At 38.6% G+C, this 25,510-nt stretch overlaps 1 protein-coding gene across 3 annotated transcripts in view; it reads right to left on the bottom strand.

Annotated features, from left to right (window-relative positions):
- The window catches only part of DNAJC13 (DnaJ heat shock protein family (Hsp40) member C13), a 52,210-nt gene that overhangs the window by 2,481 nt on the left and 24,219 nt on the right, over positions 1 to 25,510 (bottom strand). For all 3 annotated transcript variants that reach the window (XR_011902955.1, XM_072330545.1, XM_072330546.1), the window contains 35 exons: positions 25,164 to 25,246; positions 23,885 to 24,038; positions 22,002 to 22,105; positions 21,768 to 21,927; positions 21,104 to 21,166; positions 20,690 to 20,791; positions 20,464 to 20,568; positions 19,719 to 19,921; positions 19,148 to 19,232; positions 18,791 to 18,945; positions 18,202 to 18,247; positions 17,822 to 17,976; positions 17,033 to 17,234; positions 16,175 to 16,290; positions 15,291 to 15,369; positions 14,612 to 14,747; positions 13,169 to 13,353; positions 12,560 to 12,634; positions 12,311 to 12,430; positions 11,363 to 11,542; positions 10,275 to 10,442; positions 9,602 to 9,715; positions 9,249 to 9,365; positions 8,602 to 8,779; positions 8,037 to 8,128; positions 7,629 to 7,728; positions 7,282 to 7,356; positions 7,044 to 7,156; positions 6,487 to 6,656; positions 5,503 to 5,545; positions 4,847 to 5,020; positions 3,605 to 3,784; positions 3,251 to 3,391; positions 2,083 to 2,226; positions 1,158 to 1,257 (listed from right to left, as the gene is read on the bottom strand). Coding sequence is in view for 2 of the 3 variants with exons in the window: in XM_072330545.1 (XP_072186646.1) it covers positions 1,158 to 1,257; positions 2,083 to 2,226; positions 3,251 to 3,391; positions 3,605 to 3,784; positions 4,847 to 5,020; positions 5,503 to 5,545; positions 6,487 to 6,656; positions 7,044 to 7,156; positions 7,282 to 7,356; positions 7,629 to 7,728; positions 8,037 to 8,128; positions 8,602 to 8,779; positions 9,249 to 9,365; positions 9,602 to 9,715; positions 10,275 to 10,442; positions 11,363 to 11,542; positions 12,311 to 12,430; positions 12,560 to 12,634; positions 13,169 to 13,353; positions 14,612 to 14,747; positions 15,291 to 15,369; positions 16,175 to 16,290; positions 17,033 to 17,234; positions 17,822 to 17,976; positions 18,202 to 18,247; positions 18,791 to 18,945; positions 19,148 to 19,232; positions 19,719 to 19,921; positions 20,464 to 20,568; positions 20,690 to 20,791; positions 21,104 to 21,166; positions 21,768 to 21,927; positions 22,002 to 22,105; positions 23,885 to 24,038; positions 25,164 to 25,246 (4,417 nt within the window). In the remaining variant the exon portion in view is untranslated. The remainder of the gene's footprint in view (positions 1 to 1,157; positions 1,258 to 2,082; positions 2,227 to 3,250; positions 3,392 to 3,604; positions 3,785 to 4,846; positions 5,021 to 5,502; positions 5,546 to 6,486; positions 6,657 to 7,043; positions 7,157 to 7,281; positions 7,357 to 7,628; positions 7,729 to 8,036; positions 8,129 to 8,601; positions 8,780 to 9,248; positions 9,366 to 9,601; positions 9,716 to 10,274; positions 10,443 to 11,362; positions 11,543 to 12,310; positions 12,431 to 12,559; positions 12,635 to 13,168; positions 13,354 to 14,611; positions 14,748 to 15,290; positions 15,370 to 16,174; positions 16,291 to 17,032; positions 17,235 to 17,821; positions 17,977 to 18,201; positions 18,248 to 18,790; positions 18,946 to 19,147; positions 19,233 to 19,718; positions 19,922 to 20,463; positions 20,569 to 20,689; positions 20,792 to 21,103; positions 21,167 to 21,767; positions 21,928 to 22,001; positions 22,106 to 23,884; positions 24,039 to 25,163; positions 25,247 to 25,510) is intronic.

Genomic DNA, 25,510 nt, shown 5'->3' with positions numbered 1-25,510 from the left:
CGCAGTTTAGACAGCCATGCTGCCCCCGGTCTGAAGCCTGGCAGTTTCTGGTGGGCGCTTCAGCCAGAGTTTACTTCACATTTGTAATTCACAGTATTTAAGAAATACCACGGAATCGAGCACCGACTGCATGAGGTGTTCAGCTACTCTTTGTCAAACTGGCATTAAACAGTATTGGTGCAATATACAGCACATTGCTGCAAGAAACAGTGAACTCTTGTTCAGAGCTCAAGCATTCTTTTGCGAAAAGACGTGAGAGTTACTGGCACGTAACTATCTGCTCCTGCAGTCCCCAATTCTGGAGCTTACCAGCTCTTACTTCATTTTCTCAGAAGATGTGCCAATACCTCACAGGGAATTTTTCTGTCTACATACCCATCTGATTTATACCTCATTATTTCAGTTGTTTGCTTCATGTGTTACAAGAAAGGTGTGAGTGCTCTTTCACACCCTTAGTGACATTAGTGGCACCACGGGTCACAGCTCCATTCCTGATGGTACCAGCAGGGGACTCGCATACAGCGCACCACAGCTGTGGTACCCACACAGTTCGTGTGTGCTACGAGCTCCCTGTGATGGTACGGGGCCATTCCTACCACAGAAAGGAACATGGCTTCAATCTCAGGGCTTTCAAACTGCTCTGTGCTATGACCACACACCCTACGCTACACAGCATCATTCACAAGGCAAAATTAATATCATCCAGCTACTTAAGTATCACTGCCTTTCAAAGCCTTAAGTTCAATTTTGAGGAGTTTTCTTCTCAATCCCCCCAACACCAACTTCAGAAAACAATCTGTTCTAAAACCAAAGCAGGCTGATCCTGAGAAGGAGTGAGAAGCTGCCCTCGTTCATTAGAGATGATTCAATCTGTCCCTAGTGTAAACCTGCAAGACCTGTCGGTGTCCAGATTACATTTCTGATTTTAAAAGTAGGTACAGGAAAGGCTATCCAGAGAAATGCATTTCCTCTATCAGAGGAAAATTAACTCAATGAAAATGTTTTTAGAAGCTTTGGATATTTCTACAGCATTTAGTGTTCAGGCTGAGTAATGGCACGAGATACTGAGGATAAGCACCACCTCCAGAGTTAAGTCTGACAACTGAGTTAACAGTTCAGTACGAAAATAGGACCGAAAATAGGAAGGGTTTGTTCACCTGTGAGGTATCCTGCTGTCTGAGTCTCAGAAATGAACAAGTCATGTTTCTGATCTTTGAAGGCACTCCACACAGAAGAACGAGACAGAATTTCATTTACCTGTAGTATTGGGAGATATTAAGGCAGTGAGCGACACTCGACATTCTATGGGAACAAACTTCTTTTCTAAAACTAAAACTGTCTGAGGGGATTAGCAAACAGCACAGGCTGGAATACAGAAGCACACATTTACAAGGAGACTGCAGCAATTTGTTTTTTTTTTTACCCGTTTGAACTGTGTGGGTAAATACCCATAAAAACCCATAAAGAAAAGTCATTTAGTTGCTTGACTTTCTCCTTCATCCCACTGACTGGCAATGAGGAAAAGCAGCACTGCAAGCATTTGTTTGCCATGCATCTATAACATAAGGGGAAAAGGACTTCAGCTATACTATAGCAAGATAAGGACAAGTCTTTCCTGCAGGTAGGCCTGAGCTTTGGAAAGCATTCAACAAGGGCACAAGAAAAGGCTTTGAACTGATCTGCACAAACATCCGTAACTGCTGCAGTCATCTACAAAAGCATTTCATCAAGACAAGCAGCAACAACAACAACAAAAACCAATTTACATTTCTAACAACAGTTCTGAAGACAGTAAAGCTACAGGCAGTTTACAGGATACTTCTTGCACTTGGGATTTGTGTTTTTACCCAGTGCTCTTCACTGTGCATTGAATCAATGCCTCCTCCACAGGAAACCATGACGGACAAGCTCCAATACATGATGATTTTGTTGTTATGTCTCAGTAACATTTGAGGTGGAACAATGCTCATGACAGCCATAATAATCTTACTACAATAATCTTAATCTCAAACAAGGGATGTTCGGAGTTGGACACAGAGTTCCAAACACACAAAACACAGTTCAGTGTTTTCCAGTACATACCTGTTCTCCATACTGTAGGCTGCGAGACATGGATTTCAGAGCTTTAACAATCTGAGCTTTTGTTGCAGATGGGCTTTCCAGGTTCTCAAGACCAATACCTTCGAGTAGTTTTAGAAGATAAGGGACCAAATCTGCTTTCAAAGCCTGCAAACACCCACAAATGAGTCACCTTAGTATGGACTACGATGCTCCAGTTGTTCCACGTTTTACACTGTTGGATTACTTTGTGTGTGAACCAGGAGTAACAACAGCTAATACGAAGCATTTATTTACCTAGTCAGTTTCTTCCCAAGCCTCCCAAATACAGATAAGCAAAAGCAAAAATACTAACCAACAATCCTGCTCTGCATGGGTGCAATTACCTGCTGCTTCCATGTTATGCTTTCTCAGCAGACAAAAGACAACACTACCGTAATACAAGAAGCTTCAATGCTTGGGCAACATCTTTGATCAAATCTGCACTTTGGATTCCCGACTTCTTTCCGACATGAAAAGCACATTTAACTAGATGGCTTTTGGAAGGTCTCCTGGACACTGGAGTTGAATCACAGAATCATTTGAATTGGAAGGGACCCTCAGAGGTCACCTAGTCCAACCCCCCTGCAATGAACAGGGACAGCTGCAGCTCCACCAGGTGCTCAGAACCCCATCCAGCCTGACCTTGAATGTCTCCAGGGATGGGGCACACACCTCCTCTCTGGGCAAACTGTGCCAGTGCTTCACCACCCTTATTGTGAAAAACTTCTTCCTTATGTCCAGTCTAAATCTCTCCTCTTTCAGTCTGAAACCATTTCCCCTTGTCCCATCAAAGCAGACCCTGCTGAAGAGCCTGTCCTTCCTTACAGTCCCCCTTTAAATACTGAAAGGCCATGTTCCCATCTATCAGAACTCTCTTAGGTCCTTTCCAGAAGGGCTGTGCTCCATCCTTGCACACCCCAGCCTGTACTGATGGAGGGGGCTGCCACAGCCCAGGTGCAAGACCTTGCACTGGGATTCACTGAACCTCATCAGGTTCTCCTAGGGCCACTGTTCAAGCCCATCTAGGTCTCCCTGGATGGCATCCTGTCCTTTGGGCACATCAACCGCAGCACACAGAATGGTAACTCTGTTCCTATGAGCAGACTTGAGAGCCAAATATCACATCTCTACAGAATGAGAACACACTCACTTGGGCTACTAAGTCATTTTGTTCCTTCTGAAACATTCGATTAAGTGCTTCACAGGCCACACCAATTACATCTGGTCTCTTTTTCATTCCATTCATGAGAGGGCTTATGGTCTCAAGTGATGCCATCGCTCGAACGCAAAGCTACAAAGAAAGAAATCAGAACACTTTACTTTATGCCAGATCTGGTCAGCCACCTCTAAAGTTTCCACATGAAATTATGTTTCCTTTATTCTATCAATCCTCCATCAAACGTTCACCCAGCTTGCAGTATTTACACTCTTCTGTGAGAACCAGTAAGTGATAGAAATACTCCAAACTACACTTTTCTCCCTGAATGCTCAGATGATTCAGTACCTCATTGTCAGACAGTATGTGCATGACCCGAATGGCACTTTTAGGAATGGCATTGTTCTTGTGGTTCATAGCTTGGAGTATCTTGTGAAGATGACCGAGGGGAGGGACTTGATCAGCTAGCTGAGGCTGGGCACTGAACAGGCACACAGTTGCTGTGGTAATGGTTTCTAAGGTTTCTCCCTGTAGGAAAAAAACAAAACCAGAAAATCTAAGTCAGTAAAGCCTCATACATGTAGCATTTCTCTATTGTCCCACATTACAGCATATATTGCATTCCCACTATTTGTATTGTGTGGCTTTGCACTGAGACTTAACACAAGAAGTTTAGGAGAATGCAATCAGCTCCAATAGTAGGAAACATCCACTGAATCTCTGGAACACAGATTACATGTAAATTAAGTACCATTTTCACTAACTAGAGAACCTGATGTTTGGCTATGTACACACAGCAGCACATGCTAACATGTTCAGGAGAATCACAACACTGTGACACCTCTTAAATGCTTTGGAAGTTTCTGCAGTGCACAACAGCACTGACACATGCTGCGTTTTGCATGCTTACACAGACTGCCATCATGTGTTTGTAATCAAGATGTCTGTTTTATTCAGTGTGCAACTTAGTTGTCTCCCTGCAGATATAAGCTAGAAGCTGTCTGAATGGTGTTTAAAAATTTGGTTAATATAACGAAGCTACTAGCTTGAAAAATATTCTTAAACTACTTAACATTAGCTCTTCTGCATTAAGCTAATTCTTAGGTGGGAACCTTATTCTGGTCATATCATTTATACCATCAGTATCACAGTATCGTGCGAGTTGGAAGGGACCTTAGAGATCATCGAGTCCAACTCCTGGGATTCGAGCCTTCCTGTGTAGCAGAACAGCACTTGTACCACTTGCGCCACAGGGGGATTCGAACCGTGAAGGTGTGAAAGAGATTAATCTGCTTAAAGCAAGTGCTATTTTGTTACATTGGCCAGTCACTGAATAACAATTTAAGTCTTTTACTGTAACATAAGCCTCTAAGACTTATAAGATACTTCTTTGGCTTCAGGGACTTTAAAATCACTCCTATGCAGAAATTGCTTAAGCATACCTACACACTTCTACATTGAAGCAGACAAACAAATAATTCATAGTATAAGGAAGGTGTGAGAATCAAAGGTAATCAGATACTGAAAGTCCAGCAGTGTGAGACTACTAGACAAACTCAAAGAGTAGAGTTAGAAAAGCAATCATCTTACATGAGGGTTATTTTTCTCCAGTAGTTCAGTAAACTTTTCCAGCAGCGCAATGAGAAATTCTCTTGGTTTCCGTAAAACCCAGGCCGGCTGGGCAATAAATATCCTTAAGAAGACTCCTCCTACTGAAAGTTCACCATCCGCCTCACCATAAACCACAGCAAAGTCTTCAGGCAGCTGTTAAGTTGCAAACAACAGGGAGTTATTACTTAGCAAGGAGCATCTGCAGAAACAGTAATTGGTCCTGATAAAGCTGACACAATGAACAGTTCAGGATAATCATCTTTGAGATCCAACGTGTCATCAATGTTTCTGAATGCTGACTTGTCACCTGGTAGTTTACTACAGCTACCTAACAAGTCACAGGACTTCTTCCAGCAAACCGGTACTCCTTATGGTCACTGAATTATTTAAGTCTTAGAATGACCTGAACTGTCAGAGAACTCAGAGTACTGCTGGCAAAAGTACTGCTAAGTGTCTGATTTCAAAGTACAAGTAGTAGTGAAAACAAAATTAAAAGTGCCACTGCAGCACTGGGTTCCTATTGATACTCTGAGAAAGAAGAAAGCACATCAACAGAATGTTACCTACATGTGTGTATTATCACTTGTCTTATACTCTCCCTGGGGAGATCCCAAGCAGAAAAAGTACACTTTTACCTTCCAGTTAGTGTCAGGGTTGTCCCTCTGAAGTTTAAAGTGCCTATAAAATAAAAAAAGGGTATGTTTTAAAGAACAGTAAAAAACAAAACAAAGGTCTTCCTTTCCTGCTTGATACCACATCAATCCCTCCATCGTTTGTAAGGTAGTTCCAGTAGTTTTTAAACCCCATTCTCCTCCTCCCAAATCTCTCAGCAGTGAGCACTGACCCAGGTAATGCTTGCATCACATCTGGGTCACCGTTAAACACACAGTATACAACAGGGAACATGTTTCACTAATATATGGATTGCAAAGATTCTGCTTCTTACAGACAGAGCGCTGTGATAGTTTCTGTAGTGGCTCTGGCAGAGACATGGAATTTGCCACGGAAAAATAACAAATTTCATTTGGAATGAGCTGAGAAACAGGTAAAAGCTGAACTGTTCCAGGTATGCAGGACAGACCAGCAGTCTACTCTGCAGTTTGTCATACACACTAAGAGACAAAATAGAAAGCCTGTGTTTCATAGGCTCCTGATTCCAGTAATTCATGGCTATGTCAAAATGTCAATTTCTATTTCAAAATTGTTACTTACTCTCATACATTCAAAGGAGGTTCTGAAAACAGAAATGGAGGCTGCCTACAGTGCTACTAATATCTGAGTTTACAGATGGTGAGAAATAGTACAGTGGAAATACTGAGACTGCTATCATTTTTGGCCTGTGGGCATTTGGTTTTCCATCTTCCCTTTGTTATGAAGCAGAACTCCCCAAATGTCACTCTCTGGTAAGCCTGAAGGTAGTACAGGAGTGAAGCATGGCCTCTGTGCAGCAAGCATGGTTGTTGTTTATCCTGTGCTCTTTCTCTAGGACATCTTACACTCCTTTCTGTCTCTCATTTATTCTAACATTTGACATATGAAGGAGGAACGTTTTGTTGCCATTCACTACCACTAAGAGTGTGTCAGCTGAGGAAATACAAAGGCAGCAGGTCTTTACGTACTCAAGCATCATTTCTCGAACTGTTGTTGATACTTTCTCCCTGGAGTTGTCATTCCAAATTAACTCTGGATTTTCATGAGTTCCCTCAAAGATATGAACAGCAGCTTCAGGGTTGTCCCTCATAGCATCCATGAAGACTCCAGGTAAAAATTTCATCAGCATAATCCTAACCTAGGAAGGACAGACACAACTGACCTTTAGTAAACCGTAACACCCAAAACAAAACTCACTGACAGAACAAGCTGAGAACTCCATGAAGTGCAGCTACAGAACAGAAAGAACAGTGCTTGACTTTAAATAGTGCTAGCCAGTGTAGTATTTGAAGTCTAGGTATCTAATGTTACAGTCATTACAAACTGAAACCAAACTGCTTATTATCAGAAGTGTTTTATTCACTGTAACTAACAGCCCATTCAGAAAGTAAAAACTATGTTTTTTGAGAAAAATAGTTTGCTTCTCACATGAACATTTAATTTGCAGAAAAGCTGGTTTTGTTCAGTCTTTAGAGTGCTTGGCACCGTCAAGATGAGCTCTCACTAGAGCTGTTATGATCCTTACCTTTGGACCCACCAGCTTATCTGCAGTCATTTTGGCAAAGAGCTCCGCTGTTTGGGCTCGGACCTGTGGATGAGTTGAGTTGCAGAACATATCTAGCAAGTAGATTAAAGCACCTGTACAAAGAAATAAGAAAGCATTCAAGCTTTTTTCTACCCACAGGTAGTATAAACTTATTGATTTGACCACTGTTATTTTAAGTCATGTTTCAGAAAAATGGGATTTTGATTTACCACCGTACCTTTTGCCATGGCCTCTTTAATTATTTTGGTGCTAGATGTCAAAGCATACAACGTTTCAAGGACAAGCTGCCGACCTGTCAAGGTAAAAGGTATTAATAAACTACATAGAAAGTTCTTCACTAATCCAAGAGCTAATAAGGAACATCAATCATAAATTTCAGTTTAATTGAATGTTTACTACCCAAATTCCTTGAAACAGTCAATTAAATCACGTGCAATTCAAATGCAATTTGAATATCTGAAACTCAAATGCTTCAGCTCACACATTTAAGGTAATGATCGGGTTACTTAGAATGGTTTTTGTAATCGCCTCTGCTGAAGACTCCAAGAATTATACAGTACATACTTGAAGGTAAGGAATGCAGGAGTGCCAGTAAATTTGCAAGAACCATCGCTTCTGCAATGTTGTTAACACATTCTTGGTTACTTGTTACTATGTTCACTACCTGTAAAAGTGAAAAAGCAAGGCTTGATTCGTTCCAGCTTTTCAGACATTGTTAAGAAAAAATGCAGTTTATGATGAAGCAACTTACTACCCAATATACAGCATTTAATCCTGACATCAAATTGACTTATGTCAGAGATGAAGGGGACAAGGACATAAACTGTAACTTGTTCCTCAAAGGAGCTGCCTGACAGCTTGGACCCCAGACCCTGACATGTTTCAGATGCTACCCATAACAGTTACATAACCAGTTGATATATGCTGATTGGTTGGGAACTTTTTGTTGCTTTTTCGTTTGCTTGCTTTTACCTCCAGAGCCAACTGCTGCACCTGGCCAGCTCCATGAACACGCAGAAGGGAGAATATCAACTTAAAGTGGCCTATACATTCACATTCAGAACCTGGAAGAGATCAAAAATGATTCACCTCATATTTGCCCAAACATTCACTGAACATCATCCTAAGTCCACATTTGTCTTGCAAAGAGATAGTAAAGACCTATTGCTTATATATAGTCAAGTAATTACAGCAGCTCCTACAAGACAGGAACTACTGTAGAATTAAATCTTGCCTCCACAAAGTCTCAGGTCAACAGTATTTTGAAAGAATAGAATTTTGAAAGAATGGCAGTCCAAAGTTGAAGTTAAAAGCTAATGCTTCAGAGAAGACAGGTAAGGCTCAGATTTTGCAGCAAACTAATACATACACTGATAGTGTTCTCCAGAAATCCAAGCCTACATGTAGACTATCAATAATATTAAGGTTTGTCAGCCAGCAAAGATATCTTTCAGCGAGAAGAAGTTTAAGACTAGAGTTCTGTATTTTGAGTTTGTGTTTAAGAAATCCAATTAGCAAAGTGCTTTTTTGAGCCTACCTGGGTTGTGTTTTATTACATTTCTCAGAGCCTCCAGAGCCATTTCAACTCTCCGTAACCGATCTCCATGTTGATTGGACTCTACTTTCCCAGTCTGTGTTATTGCCATTAATGTATGAAGGTATTGTGCTTGTGAACCTATGTAATCCAGAAGGCTTGCAGCAAATGCTTTAGGAAGCTTTGAAGAGATGAGAACATCGTCAAGTTTTGCGATGCAACAGGATTCATACTACAGAAAAACTTAGCCAAATTACTTACCCCACATTTAACAGCTCTTCCCAAACAAGAAGCATTTCTCCACTATCGTGGCTATAGCACTTGACCCATGCTAACTCAAATAATGCATTAACTCACCCTTAGAAAGCTACTTCAATTGCTTAGCATGTATAACAGTTCATAAGTATAGAAAGGAAACAAAGCCAATCAGCAGAATCACCACCTACTGGTATACAGCAGCCTATCTTCACGACTAACTCATTCTTGTTCGTTTATTCTGTTCCAATAGAAACATCCCAAAACACACTCATTCTGTTAGCCATAGCTTCCATAAAATCATGTTTTCTATTCATTTGTACCAGCAGGTAAATAAAGTAACATTTCAATGTAGTAGTCTGGGGTTTAACAGAAAGATTCCAGCCAGATCTCACCTCTAGTTGGAAGGTAGGAACCTCATTGTAGACTCTAACAAAAATTTCTCCCACAATAAGTTCTTTTGCATGGTCACTGAAGACAAAATCGGATCCATAGCTCTTGTCACATTCACCCTTTAAGCAAAGAGACAAGCAGGTCAAGCTCAGAAAGAAAATAACCGTGTAGAAAGGATAAAGCAATAACCTGGGCAATGAAACAGACAACACTTAAAACAGATATCCATCAAAGGTTTCTGCTCACCTATACCACTGTATTATAAGCAGATGTACCAAAACACGAAATAGTTTTAAATCCCATTACTATTCATCTTTAATTTATTTATCCATTTTTGAAATATGAAAAGCCTTACTCTCTTAATCATGCTTTCTTGTTGAGATTCCAAGAATTCAAGTAATTCAGCTCTTGTCCCATTGTTCCAGATCAAGTAGGGGTTCTCTGTGTTGCTGTTAAGCATCTTCAGGGTCTGAGAGACAAGGAATATACATGATTTACTACATCTACCCTGTATAACCAAAGCTAAGTTCTAAACTTCATGTTTCATGAGATGAAACCTTCGTTAGCAGGTTTCAAGAGTCAAGCTTTCCAAATATCAGGAAAAACATGTTAGCTATTTGGTACAGTACAGTCTGTATTTTAAGTTCCCTTTATTCTTCCTCAAGCTGCACTTCAGATTCTCCTGGTTTTGAGAGCGGGTAGCAATTAACTACAACATTACATAGATGACTTTCTCAGCACTTAAAGTTTAGACATTGCTAACATTATAGTCCTTAATCTACGAACACTTAACTCAGCTTCTTTCTTTCCATGTTTGTCTTGCACATCTTATTCTACAGATTCTGCCCACTGAGCTTAAGGCTAAAACAGCTTTTGTTGTTGCCATTACTCCAGCTGCAGAGAAAAATTACACTGCTGTTCTCTGCACCAGGTTGGTGTAAGAGAGCCCTGTGCTTTAAGAACATTACAAGTGACTAATTACTTCTTCCATAACTCCCTAGAGAAGGTTTTGGCCAACAGATGCTTACCTCAGTAGCACTGACCACAGCAAGTTTCCTTGCAATATAGGGTGTTAGCATTCCAGCCAAGCTTTTTCTGATTGCTGGGTTTTCAGGTGTAGCTTGTTCTTCAGAGAGATACCCTCCAAGTCGGCTCAAGGCTAGCAGACTGAGTTTAGCAAGGCTATTTGCTACCTCCTGAAAAATATAAAAGCAACTTTAAGACAAGAACTGCTGGAAAGTACCACAATAACTAGCAAGATTCATCCAACACTATCACACAGTGGTATAAGTTGCTGCTTGCAACACCAGAGGCCCGGGGTTCACAGAATCACAGAATCACAGAATTATCACAGGGGTTCGAATCCCCCCTGTGGCGTAAGTGGTAGAAATGCTGCTCTGCTACACAGAGGGCTCGAATCCCGGGAGCTGGACTCGATCTCTAAGGTCCCTTCCAACTCGCACGATACTGTGATACACCAAGATGAACAAAACTCGTGTTCATGCTTACCTGCATCACTGATTACTCACTGATGCCTAATACCATTACTGGCTCAATAGATGCAGTTACACATGAGCAGAAAAAACTTGGGTCACTGAAATGAGCCAAAAGCTACAGAAACTGTTACACTAGATGGCTTTTGAACAGAAAACAGTTCCTGCTAGCAGTTGTTAAATAACACTGTAAGCCTTTTCCAACAGTGCTACCAGAGTTATTAAATAAAATACTGTTCAAGGCCCATCCCATTCAGTAGCTGAGAAGTGCCCAACTTATAAGGTCACTAGCTAAAGAAAATGGAGTGTGAACCACCTGCATACCCCTGGGCCAAACTAACAATGCAGCACTGAAGTGGTACGTTAGATATGTTCGTGGAATCACTAGCTGAGACTCCAGAGAAGTTGTTTTCCCTTCTCCTAGCACAAATTTACCTCTTTACTGTTAATGGTACATAAAAATCCTCTCCTGTGTGAATTATACCAGAAATCGTTGCTCTTTAGTTTTAACATTTGTTCATGTAATTCACTGATGTTAAAGAATATCTAAGCATACTTTTATTAGTAAAAGATGGCAAACAACCACCCATGGTGTTTGAAACCCTGCACCTTTTTAACATTACCTGGTGATTGGAATCCTCGCTTTTCTGAATACCGCTCTCCTCTAGCGTATAGTCATAGTTGAATAGGTAACCCAGCAGGTACCACAGAACTCCCGCTTGGAACAAGTGTGTTTGTAGCCAATAATCTAAAGCAAAGGAGCTGACACATTCTACTCCCAGAGAAGCTACTCGTGGTATGTTCTGAAAGGAAAAAAAGTTCACTTCAGTACTCGTAACAAACAAAAGCCATCTGGCTGCCTTACCCAGCAAAGAGTCAGTTAAAACTTGTTAATCAGCATTTAGATGAAGATGACAAAACATATGCAGTTGAAGTCCAATGTTTGGTAACCAACAAATATACCTAATTAGTCAGCATCCTTCAAGAGAAGGATCTTTGAATAGCTGTTTCTTAAGACTAGAAATGAGTGTGGATGAGCTAGTGAAATAACAACTGAAGGTCACACAGGTTCCCATGCAAGTGTTTTACAGCAATACATGTGCTCTGCAGGGATTAAAGAAAAGGCAAAGGCATTTGACCTATAGTCAAATACTACGTAGTCTCATTCAAGCTTTCACATTTTCACTTAGTATGAGAAGTTGGAGATGAGTTTGCCATTCTCAATTCAACATAAATTCTGCAGTTATAACACCACACAAGTTCTAAGAGCTAATCAGCAAGAAACTTCTTGAAGTTCCCAGAAATTATGCTGATTTAGAAGTGTTTATACAAGATCTAACCCTAGCACACCAGTTAACATTTAAAAGTATGCAAAACCTTGATAATGATTGTATTTTAAGTCCACTACCCTGATATAAATAAAGAAATAAAAAACAAGGCACTAGAGTGCGATACCCCATAAAAATATACTGAGATCTTACAGGATCCTAGTCTGTTTGCCTTAAAATGAGAAGACTGCCCTAAACATTTAATAGCAAGTATTTATTTAGGAAAAGGACAAGAGCTCTTACCTTGCCATAATACAGTAACCTACAGAGGTCCTTAATGATGTTAGGCATTTCTGTAATTTTCTCTCTGCATTCCTCAAACTGAGCTGCCACACTGTAGCATTTACTAATATATCCACACACCTATAAAAAGAAACACTTCATTGGCACCAATTGAAAGGGAAACATAAGTTTACAATCTTTTTTTTTTTAAAAAACATATACATGCAGTTTGTCAGAAGACTGATATAAATTAAAGTTACTATAACTTACCTGTACAGACATATCATCTGGCTTACTAGAATGAGTCAAGACTGCCACACAACGATTAAACGCTTCTTGCAATACCTGTGATAATTGGATGATATGGAAGCTCAGTCACGAAAACTGACAAAGGTTGGCAGAAATAAAACAAGTTTGGTAAGCCCATATATATACTGGCTGAATGGAATTCCTATTTGACAAAGCTCAGGAAAAAAAATCCTTTCAAGTGCTGGTACTAGCATTTGGGGCTTGACAAGAGTGGACAGCATTTACATGTGAGCAAATATGCACAAAAAAACATTTCTGCTTAAGTGGCTTCTTCATGTTTATCACTGTTTCACATAAAGAATACAGAAGCCCTCAACAGAGGCTGATAAGTAAGTAGATAAACATCATATGTAGTTTTCTTATTCACAGTTCAGCAAACAAGTCTAAGCCTAGCAAGGAGTGTACTCTGCAGCAGATTTCTCTATATCCAGAAAAGAAAACATGTACAAATGGAGCTAAGTCTCAAGAATGATCCCTTAATGACCTCTGCACTGAGGAATCTAAAATTTTCCATTGCGGAAAAGACTTAAAACCAACCAAGCAACCATAAATAAGTTTATTTTAATCTACCTCCATTCCATTTTCTCTTCTCAGTTCTTCTGCATTTAATGCTGAACAATTGACTGTATGGAAAGCAAGTTCTGTGGCAGCAGGCAACAAAGGAGATTCTTTGGAAAACAAGAGGTCATCTGATGTTTCAATGGTAATAGTCTTAATCAGCATAGGATAGCCTGCATACTTGTAAGGTTTCAACTCTGAAAAAAAGAAAGGTCTTGAAGATTACATATAGGCAGAGTTTATACCATTGAAAACATAACATACTTATCACTGGAACATATATGAGCATAGAAAGAGTCCAAGAAAGCCAATACTTAGGAAAACTGGAATAAGAGGGATTAGCCCACACAATCCAGCTCCCTGACACATCACACTGTTCATGCTAGAAGCTGACAAAATATAAGGTACAGATTCACAAAAAAACAAAACAAAACTTCAAGATAAAAAGACTTATCCACAGCTCACAAAGCCCCCAAGCTACTAGCTTTCCAAATAATGTCCACCTTCAGGAAAACATCTGTTCAGCTTTGCTATTAGTCTTCCCTAAGACAGGGTTGTCTTAGGTTTAAGAAGGAGCACGTAAGGCCCCATTTGTTTGGCACAGCAATTCTGTTTTAAGTGGTTTTATTCTTCATTACTTTGGAAGCCAGCAGTGATTAAAAAAAAAAAAGCTCAGGTGATGACTGAGTAGACCTACTTAAACCTACAGTAACATTACTACTTATACATGACAAAGCTACCACTGTATATAACATTTTTCATTTAAGGTTATACTGTCACACACACAGTGGAACATGTTTGGCTCTGAAACTTCTGGACACGTCAGCAGCTGCCAGGGAGAAACCGCAGTTAGAGCCTGGGATTAGGATACTCAAATCATACCTCTCTCTCATCTGGGCCCTGAGAGGTGGCATTACAGCTCACCCATCTGGGGATTCCAATCAGAATTTCTGCATGATTACACTTACATGGTTATTAAAGAATATATATATAAAAAGAATATATATAAATAATAATATTATAATTATTAATAATTATATATAATATAATATTATTAATTATTATTATAATAATATAATATTATATATATATATATATATATATATAATATATATATAAAGAATATACCCAGAATCTGTTTACTCAGTGCTAGTGAGGACCTTTCTGAATAGACAAAAAGTCTCAGTTACGTATGGAGGAAGATTCAAACTGATTAGTACCGGAGCACAGAATTTCAAAAAGCTACTTAAGCTTTTTCTAATTAGGTTTAATTAGAAATTTTATTTCGTAGAAAGAAGTCCTACTTTGAAGCCCTCTACCAAACTGACATAATGCTGTGGCAAGCCAGAAACCAGATCAACAGAATGGAGACTAAAGAACTTTGAAGGTTAAAGCTGACCACAATGTCCATTACAGAAATGAATATAAAACTTTCTTCTGAGACAGCACACCTACCTTCTTTATGCCTGTTGAAGAGGATGCTTTGAGTTTTCAGAATCAAAATGATGTTTTCAGGATCTGGCCCATCTATCACTTTGGCAGACTTTGTGCACAGAAACTCGTATGCTTTGTTAACTTTCTCAAACATATCCTGTAAGTGAAGATAACAACTTCCAAATTACTACAAGTCTACAGCTCAATTTGTATGCAGGTAAAACAAAACATCCATCAGCCACTATACTGGTTTGTTGCCTTATTATGCTTCAGAAAATATTCTGCATAACCCCAGATGCACCTGTTCACAGTTGAGTTTTCTTCTACTGTCTGAACTCCACCACAGGAAAAAGATTAAAACTAAGTCTCTTACAAGAAAATAAAATTTAATTGATAGTAGGAATGGGCAGAGGACTCAGTGTCTTTGAAAGTGAGCTATCAGCTTCCTTACATGCAGAGTAACTGTTTAAACTAGATGCTTTCTGAGATGTGGTTTCATCTGATTATACAAGAGTTTACTGTGAAAACCCTAACATTTGCTAAGCAGTATCAGTTAAATTACTCATCTGCAGCACTAGTTGGAATCCTGCAATACAAATAAAGATATAATGTGCAAAAGGGAGATAGAAAATTAAAGTGGACATTAAGAACTCTTTAACAGCAGAATTTGTCCCCATTTATTAATGTTAGTTATACATACCCTGCCTTCTGGATTTTTGTCTGGGTGATATTTTTGAGCGAGCCTGAAATAAGCTTTCCTGATCTTGCTTTCCTCATGCCTGTCAGAAAACAAATCCCGTTACACCAAATAACAACAAAAACAACCCAAGCCTCAATTCTCAAAACACTATTAACAGTAGTACCCAAAATTAAGTGAAAACAACAAGGCTCTCTGCTTCACTCTGAGAATCCTGCTCTATCACCTGAACTGACCAAGTAATCATGCAGCCACAAAACAGAAGTTCCAGCACCTCTTGCTCAGATATACGAACCAGAACTAACTTAATGTCACTGTGTATGTTATAAGAAGAATATAAATGAACTGTTAGTGATAAAAGTTAGAAGTCTGGATGTCTGAGTTCATAACTCGTAGTAAGTGTACAGCTCTTGATGCACTACTACAAAACAGGGGTATTTTACTTATAGAGGCCTGAAGTTAAAAACAAGTGTCAAGGTACTGAGTAAGAAATTCCACTGCTATCATCAAGAAACAGGACAACATATGGCAGGCAGAAGGAAGTTTAGAGAAGCTGAGTTCTACTTTGAGTATTCTGCTTTATTCTGTGCTTAATATGCTTTAGTCTAATATTCACCACGTAGAATAGCCTAGTGAAAGTTAAGGGACAGCTCAAAGCATTTTTCCCAGTTTCAGTTCATCTGAACATTTCACAGTGATTCTCTCTAAGAAAAAGAGCTGGATTTTCAATGCTCTGGATCATAGAGAAAAGCAATCTTCCACTGTGATAGACGCAGGTACTAAATTTAACTGAACTGAAACCAGTAACTGGTTGCAATTACTGAGATAAGCTTCAGTTTGTTCACTGTACAGAAATTATACAACTTCATACACTGGAAACAACTTACTGTCCTTGTCCTTTGGGAAGGTTAAGAACTTCATAAGCATCATCTATTGACATGGTAGGTGGCTTCTTCTCCACCTCCTTCTTCCAGGCTTCTAGCGTGTCTTTCAGAAGTTTGATCTAAATAATTTCAGTTCATTAGCATTTCATTCATACTCAATGCAGTATATATCTTTATTAAAGCCACATTTTGCTGTGAACATATCCTTACCACCTATTACCCCAAATTCAGAGACTATTTACCTCATCCTTTTATTGTTAATAGTTACGATTCTTCCTCCAGTCAGATAAGGGATCAAGACTTTGCTTCACTTTAGTGCTACATTTTATTCAATATTTAGGCTGCCTACATGTTTATGGAACAGTCACAAGAGAAGATGGAGAAGCACTTAAATGATATGTAATAGTTCACAGCTACAGGAACCATAAAGCTGCATAAATAAGTGAAAATGACTAGATGGATCTAGACTGCTAATTGTATCAAGATCTTATCAATTCCGTTAGTATCAAGCTGCTCGGTTTCCTCTGCAGCACTGAGAAATAAGAACTAAAAAAAATGTTTTTCCCCCACCAGCTGAGGTTCACTGAAACACTAAAGTTTAAGTGGTTGGATGTGTTTTTGATTATTTGTTTTTTAAAGCCTCTGCAAGAATTGCTTAACCTCTGGCTGCTACATAGCATGAGGTCTATTCTGTTTTAAGATAAAGGAATGTTTAACCTGTTTGCTTACTAACTGAAAAGAAAGGATTGATTATTTACTTCCAACAAACATAACACTTGATTTCCTTACATTTTGTTACAAATCCCAATTTTATGAGTCTGAAAGAACAAGAACTAAATGAGTCCTAAAATTCTTACTTACTGGATCTTTAATTGGCCAGTCTGGAAATCTCAGTGTATCACAAAGATGCTTGAGGTAATAAATATTACAGAACAGTTCATTTTCCAGTTGTGGATAGTTGATGACTGGGATAGGACAGTATTGGTAGAGTGCCCTTGTATTGCTCTGAAGGCGAGGAGTGAAATCAGCAAGATGAGCAGCAATCTTCTCTATCATAAGACGTCTGAAAGTTACAAAGTTAGGTTTGACACTTGACAAGCACAGTCCTCAAAATACAGTAACTGTAGAAGTAGATTCAACAACTTCTAACAAAGATTTCCCCAAGTTATATGCCAAGTTACAGAAGGGACTATTGCCCCACTCTGTCATGAAGCTATTTAAAAATAGCCCAAAGTAACATTTTTCCTCCCTCAATCTTGGAAGACCTGAAAAATTTATTGTAATATTAGTGTTGACTCTCCTAGACAGGAGACAGTAGTTAATGAGCATAACTATATTGCAGTCTACAGTGGTAGTGTATTCCCCACACATGAAAGGAACTCAAGTACAAAGCACAGCACAGATGTAAGACATTGTCAGAAGTTCACAGAAAAAGAAAATCCCTTTCTTTCTGAAAATCTCCCTGTTATTTTTGATAGAAGCACAGGACATTGCCCACGCAGAATGCAAAAAAAACAAAAACAAACATTCAGTACAAACATGGAAAACAGCTATTTTAGACTTCAGAAAAGTTAAAACTAAGACCTATTCAGCATGAGATGTAGTTGCTCAGACTCATCCCTCTGATAGGAAAAAAAATGGGAAAGTTACCTCATTTCATTGCTCCAAATTGCTTCTGGAGTGTCAAATTCCCCAAGGAATATCTCTGAAAATTTTTCTGGCTCGTAATTTTCCAGGTAACACACCATTGCTTCAGGAAGAACATGTCCAAGTATACTTCTTTGAACTATATCTTGACTCTTAGTCTATAAAAACAAATAAACAACAAAAACATGACACTGTCATCCCACATTTAATCTGAATTCAGCCTTCCTGACCAACTCCAGATCGGCAAGACCCTCCTCACCTCTCCCTTACAGATCTTTAATTCTTAGGAACTGAGAAGAAAAGCATGAAGTACTGTTGAAGCAACCACAGGTCGCTTGCAAAACCATTTGGAAACAGGGAATTAGTTTTTATAATTTACTCACTTCTTCAGACTTGAAGGCTTGCTTTGTATGTGCATATTTCAAAAACCTACAAAACAAACAGTATTTTCTGTTTTAATTGATACTTAAAACACCTTTGAAAGATAAGCAGAGCAATATAACCCAGCTGGCCAGTCTCACACACTCACTTCAAAATAAAAGAGTAACAATAATCACTGAATGAATCTGAAAAAAAATCCATGAAAATCTTGCAAACCCCTCTACGTATTTCTATGTTTAAGCGTTATCTTATGTTTACCACTTCAGTTTGAAGGTCTTCCCAAAAGCTTTTTCTTCCATATAAAAAAATCCAACAACTGAAAACAGAAGCTGATAGAGACAGCCTTTCCCTACAGACTCCTTCCTGCAACACTTTATAGATGAAACAAGACAACACTTCCCTCCCTGGCAGGGTCATAAGCAATTCATGCTGTTAACAGTTGACTTGACTGTGCAGAAATGATTATTTTAGAAGAAAGTGTTTGCCTGCAGTCTCACATTGGTTCTAACAAAACATTCCCAGGAGTGTTTAGAGTAGTAGCCATTTCAAGAACAACTGGTTGAGAGGCATTTTAAGTTATTTTTGACTCACCTTGCAATAGGAAGTACATTGGAACCCGTGTACATCATGATAAAGAAGAATACTCCACTCAAATAGAAACGAGGTAACTGAGGGTTATCTTGCATGACGTGAAACAACAATATAGCAACTTTTTCCACCAGTATAGGATCAAAAGTCAACAGCAGCTGAAACCAAAGAATACAAGCATTTACATCAGCTGCTCAAGTAACTCAAATTACCTATCCAAAATTCCAGTTTTAACCAACTCAGTATCAGGACAAGCAATTAAACTTCAAAATTTAATTTAAGGAACACTTCATATAGAAACTAACAAGCTAAAAAGTCAGGCTTTTACTTATTTCCACACATTTTTGAACAGTTGATTACCTGAGTGATATGAGGAAGGCAAGTACTATCTGACAGGAGCCTTTTCACTCTAGGCAACGGCCTTATAATAGCGTTGTCCTGATCCCTAAAAAAATAATTGGTAATGCATTAAGCAGACTTTCCTCTTTCCTCTTGCAAGAATGAACAACTTTATTAAGCCATAAATATCAAGCTATTGAGATTAGATTGAGTGCCATTCTAAGTTGTTTTTTTTGTTTGTTTGTTTGTTTGTTTAAAATTCAGAATTTGTAAGCATGGTTTAATACTATACATTACAGACACTTTATTTCCAAATTAAATGAGAGCCTGTTGGTCAAAACAAGACTATGTTGCTGTGCATTAGGAACATACAAAGCCTGTGCATAGATTCCTGCAGTTCATATCACAGTATTAGTACTATTTCATTTACAAACTATTTAACTACAGGACTAATTACTAATACTAAAAGGATCTTTAACTCTGTTCATTAATATACTGCTTGGGTTCTAAGAAAAGCCCAAAGACAGAAGCTGCATTTATACATCTGCAAGAGAAAGTTAACCACTAATTTCTGCAGAAATTTAGTGTTTACCTGCTGGGAAAATATCCACACATTGTGATGAGCATGTTGAGTATCAGCGTAGCAAGGTCAGTCTCATTCAACACAGCTTGGCCACTGGCAAGCAAGCACCACTTCAGCTGAGGAATGACTTGTAATGGTCGCCAGCCGTCCATACCTTGAGCCCAGCAACGTGTTTTTGAAGTCAGCTTCCCACTATCCCACAGTTCCTGCATCTATTGCAAGATAAGAGATGAATTAGTTGATTCATGCATTCAGAATGGCAGATTCCACCACAGTTCCATGAATTCTAACAGAACCAGTCAGTAAACATGAAGGAAATGAAGTTAATATGAAGGAAATTAGTCACTGCAAAATCGAAACACAAAGGGATAGACAGTATTGCCAAAGGCATTTAAAGCCTCATTCTCTTTCCACTCACCCAAACAGACAGGAAAGAGACCTACAACTTTTAGGTTAGAAGAGCCAAGTCATTTGCAGCACTGTGAAGAGAGTTCCAACTCCAAACTAAGATTTGTCCCTTAAGATGAATTTTAATTTTATGTAAAAGAAGCAGTGAACTACAGACAACTGCTGTAGTAACTGTTATATCAGCATTTGTTTCAAAACTAGGTCTTTGGTCCCACATTCTCTCTCTATATATATATTTGGTCCCACATTCTCTCTATACCCTTAGCAGACCTGATTCTTGGCAAAATGCCCCATCATCCAGATGGAAATTTCTTCCATAAAACTTGAGTCAGAAGCAGACAAGTACCTCTTGAAAGCTGTAAGGACCACTCCTTTCTTTGTCAGCATTGCCAAAGTACCATTCTTTCTCACTCTCCCTCTTCATATCAGGCGCTGCCTCAATCACATTGCTCTAGAAATCGATAAGATTAGCTTCAGTACAACTATCACATTTCTACAGGAAGTTTAACAAAAAAGTACGGTTCTTTTAGCAAAGCAATATATGAATAATAAGAAACAAAGGCTGCATATACCTGCAGAGGTACTGTAGCTCTGCTTGTGTGAAGATGTGCTAGAGTGAGCAGATCCACAAGGATTCTAATTCCATTGGAATCCATAAGGTCCTTCACATTTTTCTGTTAATGGATGAACTGAGTTAACAACACCATTTTCTACATAAGAGTTGTTACAAGTACTGCACAGTTTTATCCAAGAATCTATTGTGAGAAAAGTTAAAGCATTCCCTCAAATGCCCAGGATGGTGTGACTTACGCATTTCTTTCAGCTGTCTCACCAATAAACAACAATGACCATAACCCAGAATACACTGCATTAAAGTCTGCCTTGAGATTTGATTTGTTTCTTGAAGTTAAAACTGAATGGCTACTTGAGACCATTCTATACAGCTTAAAGACCCATGAACTGTTAAGTGTACAGGTGTAGCTTACCTTATTGAGGATCAACTTGTTGAGAAACAGTATCAGTCTATCCCGCTCAAGCCTATCAGTGCACTATTGCAACAGAAGAGAACAAATTAGTATTTGATAGCATATAAGAAGTTGCCTTCCAGAATCAATACAGTTGCCATACCCATTTACTTTTTCCCTGCCCCAAATAATACTACTGATTATTAAAATGCATTATTTATACACAGCATTCTGCTACTGAAATTGAAAAGTCTTGTTCCTTTCTACCATTGCCTTTTTTGCTCTATCAAGAATCAAGGCAAAATAAGAGATTGATTCAGTTTCAATGGCTATATCCCACTGATGTGAGCAAAGAAACCCCTACTTCAGATTACATGGAGATATATTTTTTACAAGTTGTAGGTGTTGTCAAGCATGATTCATCAGACACAATGAACGGCCAAAGCATCTACCATTAAAATACAATCTATACCATATGTCTATATAAGGCTACTGTTTAAGAAGAGTGGCAACAACCACAGAATTAAAGTCAGCATTTCCAAATATGACCTGGAATGAGGTCATCCCCTCAGAAGCTTTATTTCTTGTGCTCGCTTCAAATTTCACAACAAGTTGAAGAATCTCAACATATGCTCGACTAACTAGCTATTAACTACCATTTCACATTGTTTTACATAATTCTTACCCGTTCTAACATCCCAACAATATATTTAGTATCTGAAAATGGTCCTATTTCTTCATGACATCTTCCATAAACAATGGCCAACGCTTGCAGACACAGGCATTTCATATTTACTTTTGGGGTAAGCAAGAAGCGATGGTAAAGCTCATTGAAGAACTCATATCTATGAAAGAGAAGAGAGCTTAGAAAAGAAAACAGAGAACTTGAGAGTAGGATAAGATTATAGTAATAACTCACGATTTTTTGATTGCTCCACTCTCTTCAGTTTCATCTTCTTCCAGTAGCAATCTCAAATAATAATCCCCTATTTTGATTTCCTCAGAAAGGCACTCATATTTTACCTATAACGTAAATCATGTTACTTAGTGAAGCAATAAAAAAAAAAGCTTACTGTTAAGTTTTCGCTTGCATACACATTACTGCATTTCCTATAATCTGAGGAATCCTTTGCAAATTTGTGGTTTAAGAAGTATACATCTAAAAATAAAAAGCATAATTAAGCTCAAAGCTACAATTGCTCCCTCGAACAAATGAAGTATCTGATGTTACTGAAAACCCAGCTCCCAGTCTTTAACTAATTGCATTTAACATAAGTATTTTTAGTAACTTAGATAACATGGTATATTCAATGAGTCAAGCTTTAATAAGCAGTTACTTCACTGCAAGATATTTTACTCAATGTTACTAAAAGTATGAAACACCAGCATCACTTAATTACTAGCAATACTTGATATTTTACCAGGTAATTAAAGTCTAGATGCATCAGTATACACACAGAGAGCTGAAGTAAAATTGCACAATGAGAACCATCATTAACTTCAGAACTATATTACAACATCTTAACCATATGCTTTGCTGTTTAATAGCTTTAAGCATTCAGCAAGCATCTAACCGAGAGGTAACTAACACACAAGTCACTCATTGCAGTTGTTTTTCCTATCTACCATTTGCAGACAACTTTTTTTGCCCTTGTAACGGTGATCTACAGATTTAGTGGTAGAACACAATATGAAGAGGTCCCACTAACAAGCAATCTTCCAGAGGAACTTCAAACCACAACCCCCATTGCAATGTTGACATGTTCCACAGCTGGCATAGAAGCCTCTATCACCACTACATGAGCTAACTAAAATAGTTAAGAGCATGGTCTGACAAAGTCTTGATTTAAACAGCAAGCATCAGAGAGCAGCTGTTTAATGACTAGATTGCAGGATCCCCCATCAAGTTGGTCTCAAAATATCCTGGGTGGTAACTGCAAGAATGCTAAGTGATACATTCCAGTAGCACAAGCCACAGAAGGAACACAAAGTGCATATGGGAAGTCTGTTTTAAAAGCTTCAAATCAGAGCTTTTGACTCTGCCCCAGTTAGCACCTCCACAAGTGCAGAGACTGGAGATGAGACAGCAGATACTGTTGTACCTGGGAGTCAACCTGCTTCAACCTGTTACTAAAGGAAGCAATGTAAACCCAAATTTAGCTACTCAGTCTGTAGTGGTGTGATGGGAATAATTCCAGTACCTAAAGTAGTTCTTCCTCCACTTTGATGACTACTCTAACAAATCTGACACTCATATGACATCTGAGAATTTCTCAAAAGCAACAGTTCAGTTTTGGCTTCAAGTACTGTTATTCCTAGTATGTGAAAAATCTTCAAACTATACTCTACAGAGCAACATGGTTTTAACCACATAACCACTTCATGGTTTGACAGGTCAGAACTTAATTGCCCTGGGAGCACAGAGATATGGTGGAAATAAAGCCTAGAAACTTGCAAGCAAGAAGTGACTAACAGAACTACCCAAAACAAGCCTCAAACACTCAAAAACAAGTATGGCAACAGCATCATACCAACTTGCCTTTGGTCCTCTTATGCAAGTATAATTTATCTTTTAAGTGTCACTCGTCACTTAGCAAGACTGAAACTTCCTCAGCCTGACAAGAGTGGATACTACCCATCCATAGCCTCAAGCCCTGGCAGTTTATTCTATAACCCCAGAAGAATTGTAGCTTGCAGTCAGGGAATTTCAACACAACATGCACTCAGGCAGCTAGGAACAAAGAAGTGACATTTTAATTAGCCATATTTTACATATGCAAGTTCTCCAACAGAGTCATTTACCTCAAACTCCTGATGGTTCCACGAGATAACACTAGCACTACCAAGTTCTCTGTCAATATTAAATGCTCTCATTTCAGATTCAAGAGTATCTCTCAGTTCTTCCCGTGTTTTGAAGTTCCAAATCAAGTTTGATCTAGCATGATCCTGAAGAAATCTAGGAAAGAAGTTACAAAGTTTAAAAGTCTTCAAACATCATCTGAAAAGGCAGACAAATCAGCTAGCAAGCTAAAGAAGGCTAGCATCACTGAATCTTAATTAGAAGGCAATGAGTAACAGGCTTTAGTTTGTTAGAAGAATTACAGTAATTTGCTCTTACACTGTTTTCATTGTCACGGACATCTAAAGCACATCTATTTTCACTCTTTCATCTCAGTAACCTGCAACCTGCAAGTAGCTGATGAACTGGGTATTTGCAAGCTATTCACTGTATGTCAGGAAGGGCCAGAAATGAACAACCACCCAAGACAGCAAAAAAAGCACACAGCTTGTGTACATTTTGAACAAGAATAGTAGCTTATGCAGGAGAAAAAGTTGATGTCTCAGATGTCACAAGACAGTCAGAAGATGCTGTTCAGAGACAGTTAAACAGTGTTTGGATCTACAGACTGGCTGAGAGCAGTACTTGAATACACAAGGATTAGGAGCATGTGAATCCTCCTTTTATGGAGCATTTATGTAGAGACAAACCACATAAGTTGATGTTTTGAAACATTAAGCACCAAACGCTTAAATCTATTGAACAGTCAAGCATTACTAATCCATTTCAGAACACTCCCAGTCAAAGAAAAGTGATGCTCACTTTTTTTTTCAGATGGAGGTCCCTCCCTTTCGAACTTTGATAGTTGTAAGAACTCGCAGATAAGCAAGCTACATTTAGAACCTGTGGCACTATTTAAAGCCCAATATACTAATGTTTTTCTCCCCAATAGCTTTAAGCTTATTTTTATTCCAGTTCAAGTTAGTAGGTATCAATGAGCGTACAAGCTGATGCATCAACATACTACAATACCAGTATACTGTAATGTTACTTTGCCTTAGCCTTCAGCATCATGGAGACATACACCTGTAGCTTGTTGATCCCTTTTTGATTCATGGAGTAATAAAGGATGTAGCTTGATAATATTAGAAAAGCTTTCGGAATCCCTTTCCCCTTACCTATCTTACAATTTCAAAAGCTTCTATTATTAAGCAGGCACACCATTTCAAGGCAGGCAACAACTGGAAGCAATCCACAGGGACTCAGATATTAAAAATATCCAGCCAGATTTCAATATTTTACCTGTAGTAGAAGAGATCCCAGTTTGCTTCTATTTTTATTCTTTGCCGTCGTTTCCTTAAAATCACTGGCTTTTGAATAACATTCTGCAAAAAAGCCAAATTTAAATCACAGTAACAGAGAATCCACATTTTTCCCTTCAAAATAAATAAACTAGGGTTTTATTCCTTCTGAAGTTGTACTTTAAGTTAAGCCTCATTAATAAGCTCTTTTCAGTACGCAGCAGTAACAGACTTTAACAAGTGTTATTTTACACTATGTTAAATCATGCTAGAGAAGCTTTCAGCTGTTTCACATATCAGTTGTTTAAAAGCAAGTTCGCTCTCACTAGGAAAAGCTTAGTTCCCACC

This window comes from Excalfactoria chinensis, chromosome 2, assembly GCF_039878825.1.
Source record: "Excalfactoria chinensis isolate bCotChi1 chromosome 2, bCotChi1.hap2, whole genome shotgun sequence".
Classification (NCBI taxonomy): Eukaryota; Metazoa; Chordata; class Aves; order Galliformes; family Phasianidae; genus Excalfactoria; species Excalfactoria chinensis.
This window is presented reverse-complemented; position numbering and strand designations above follow the sequence as displayed.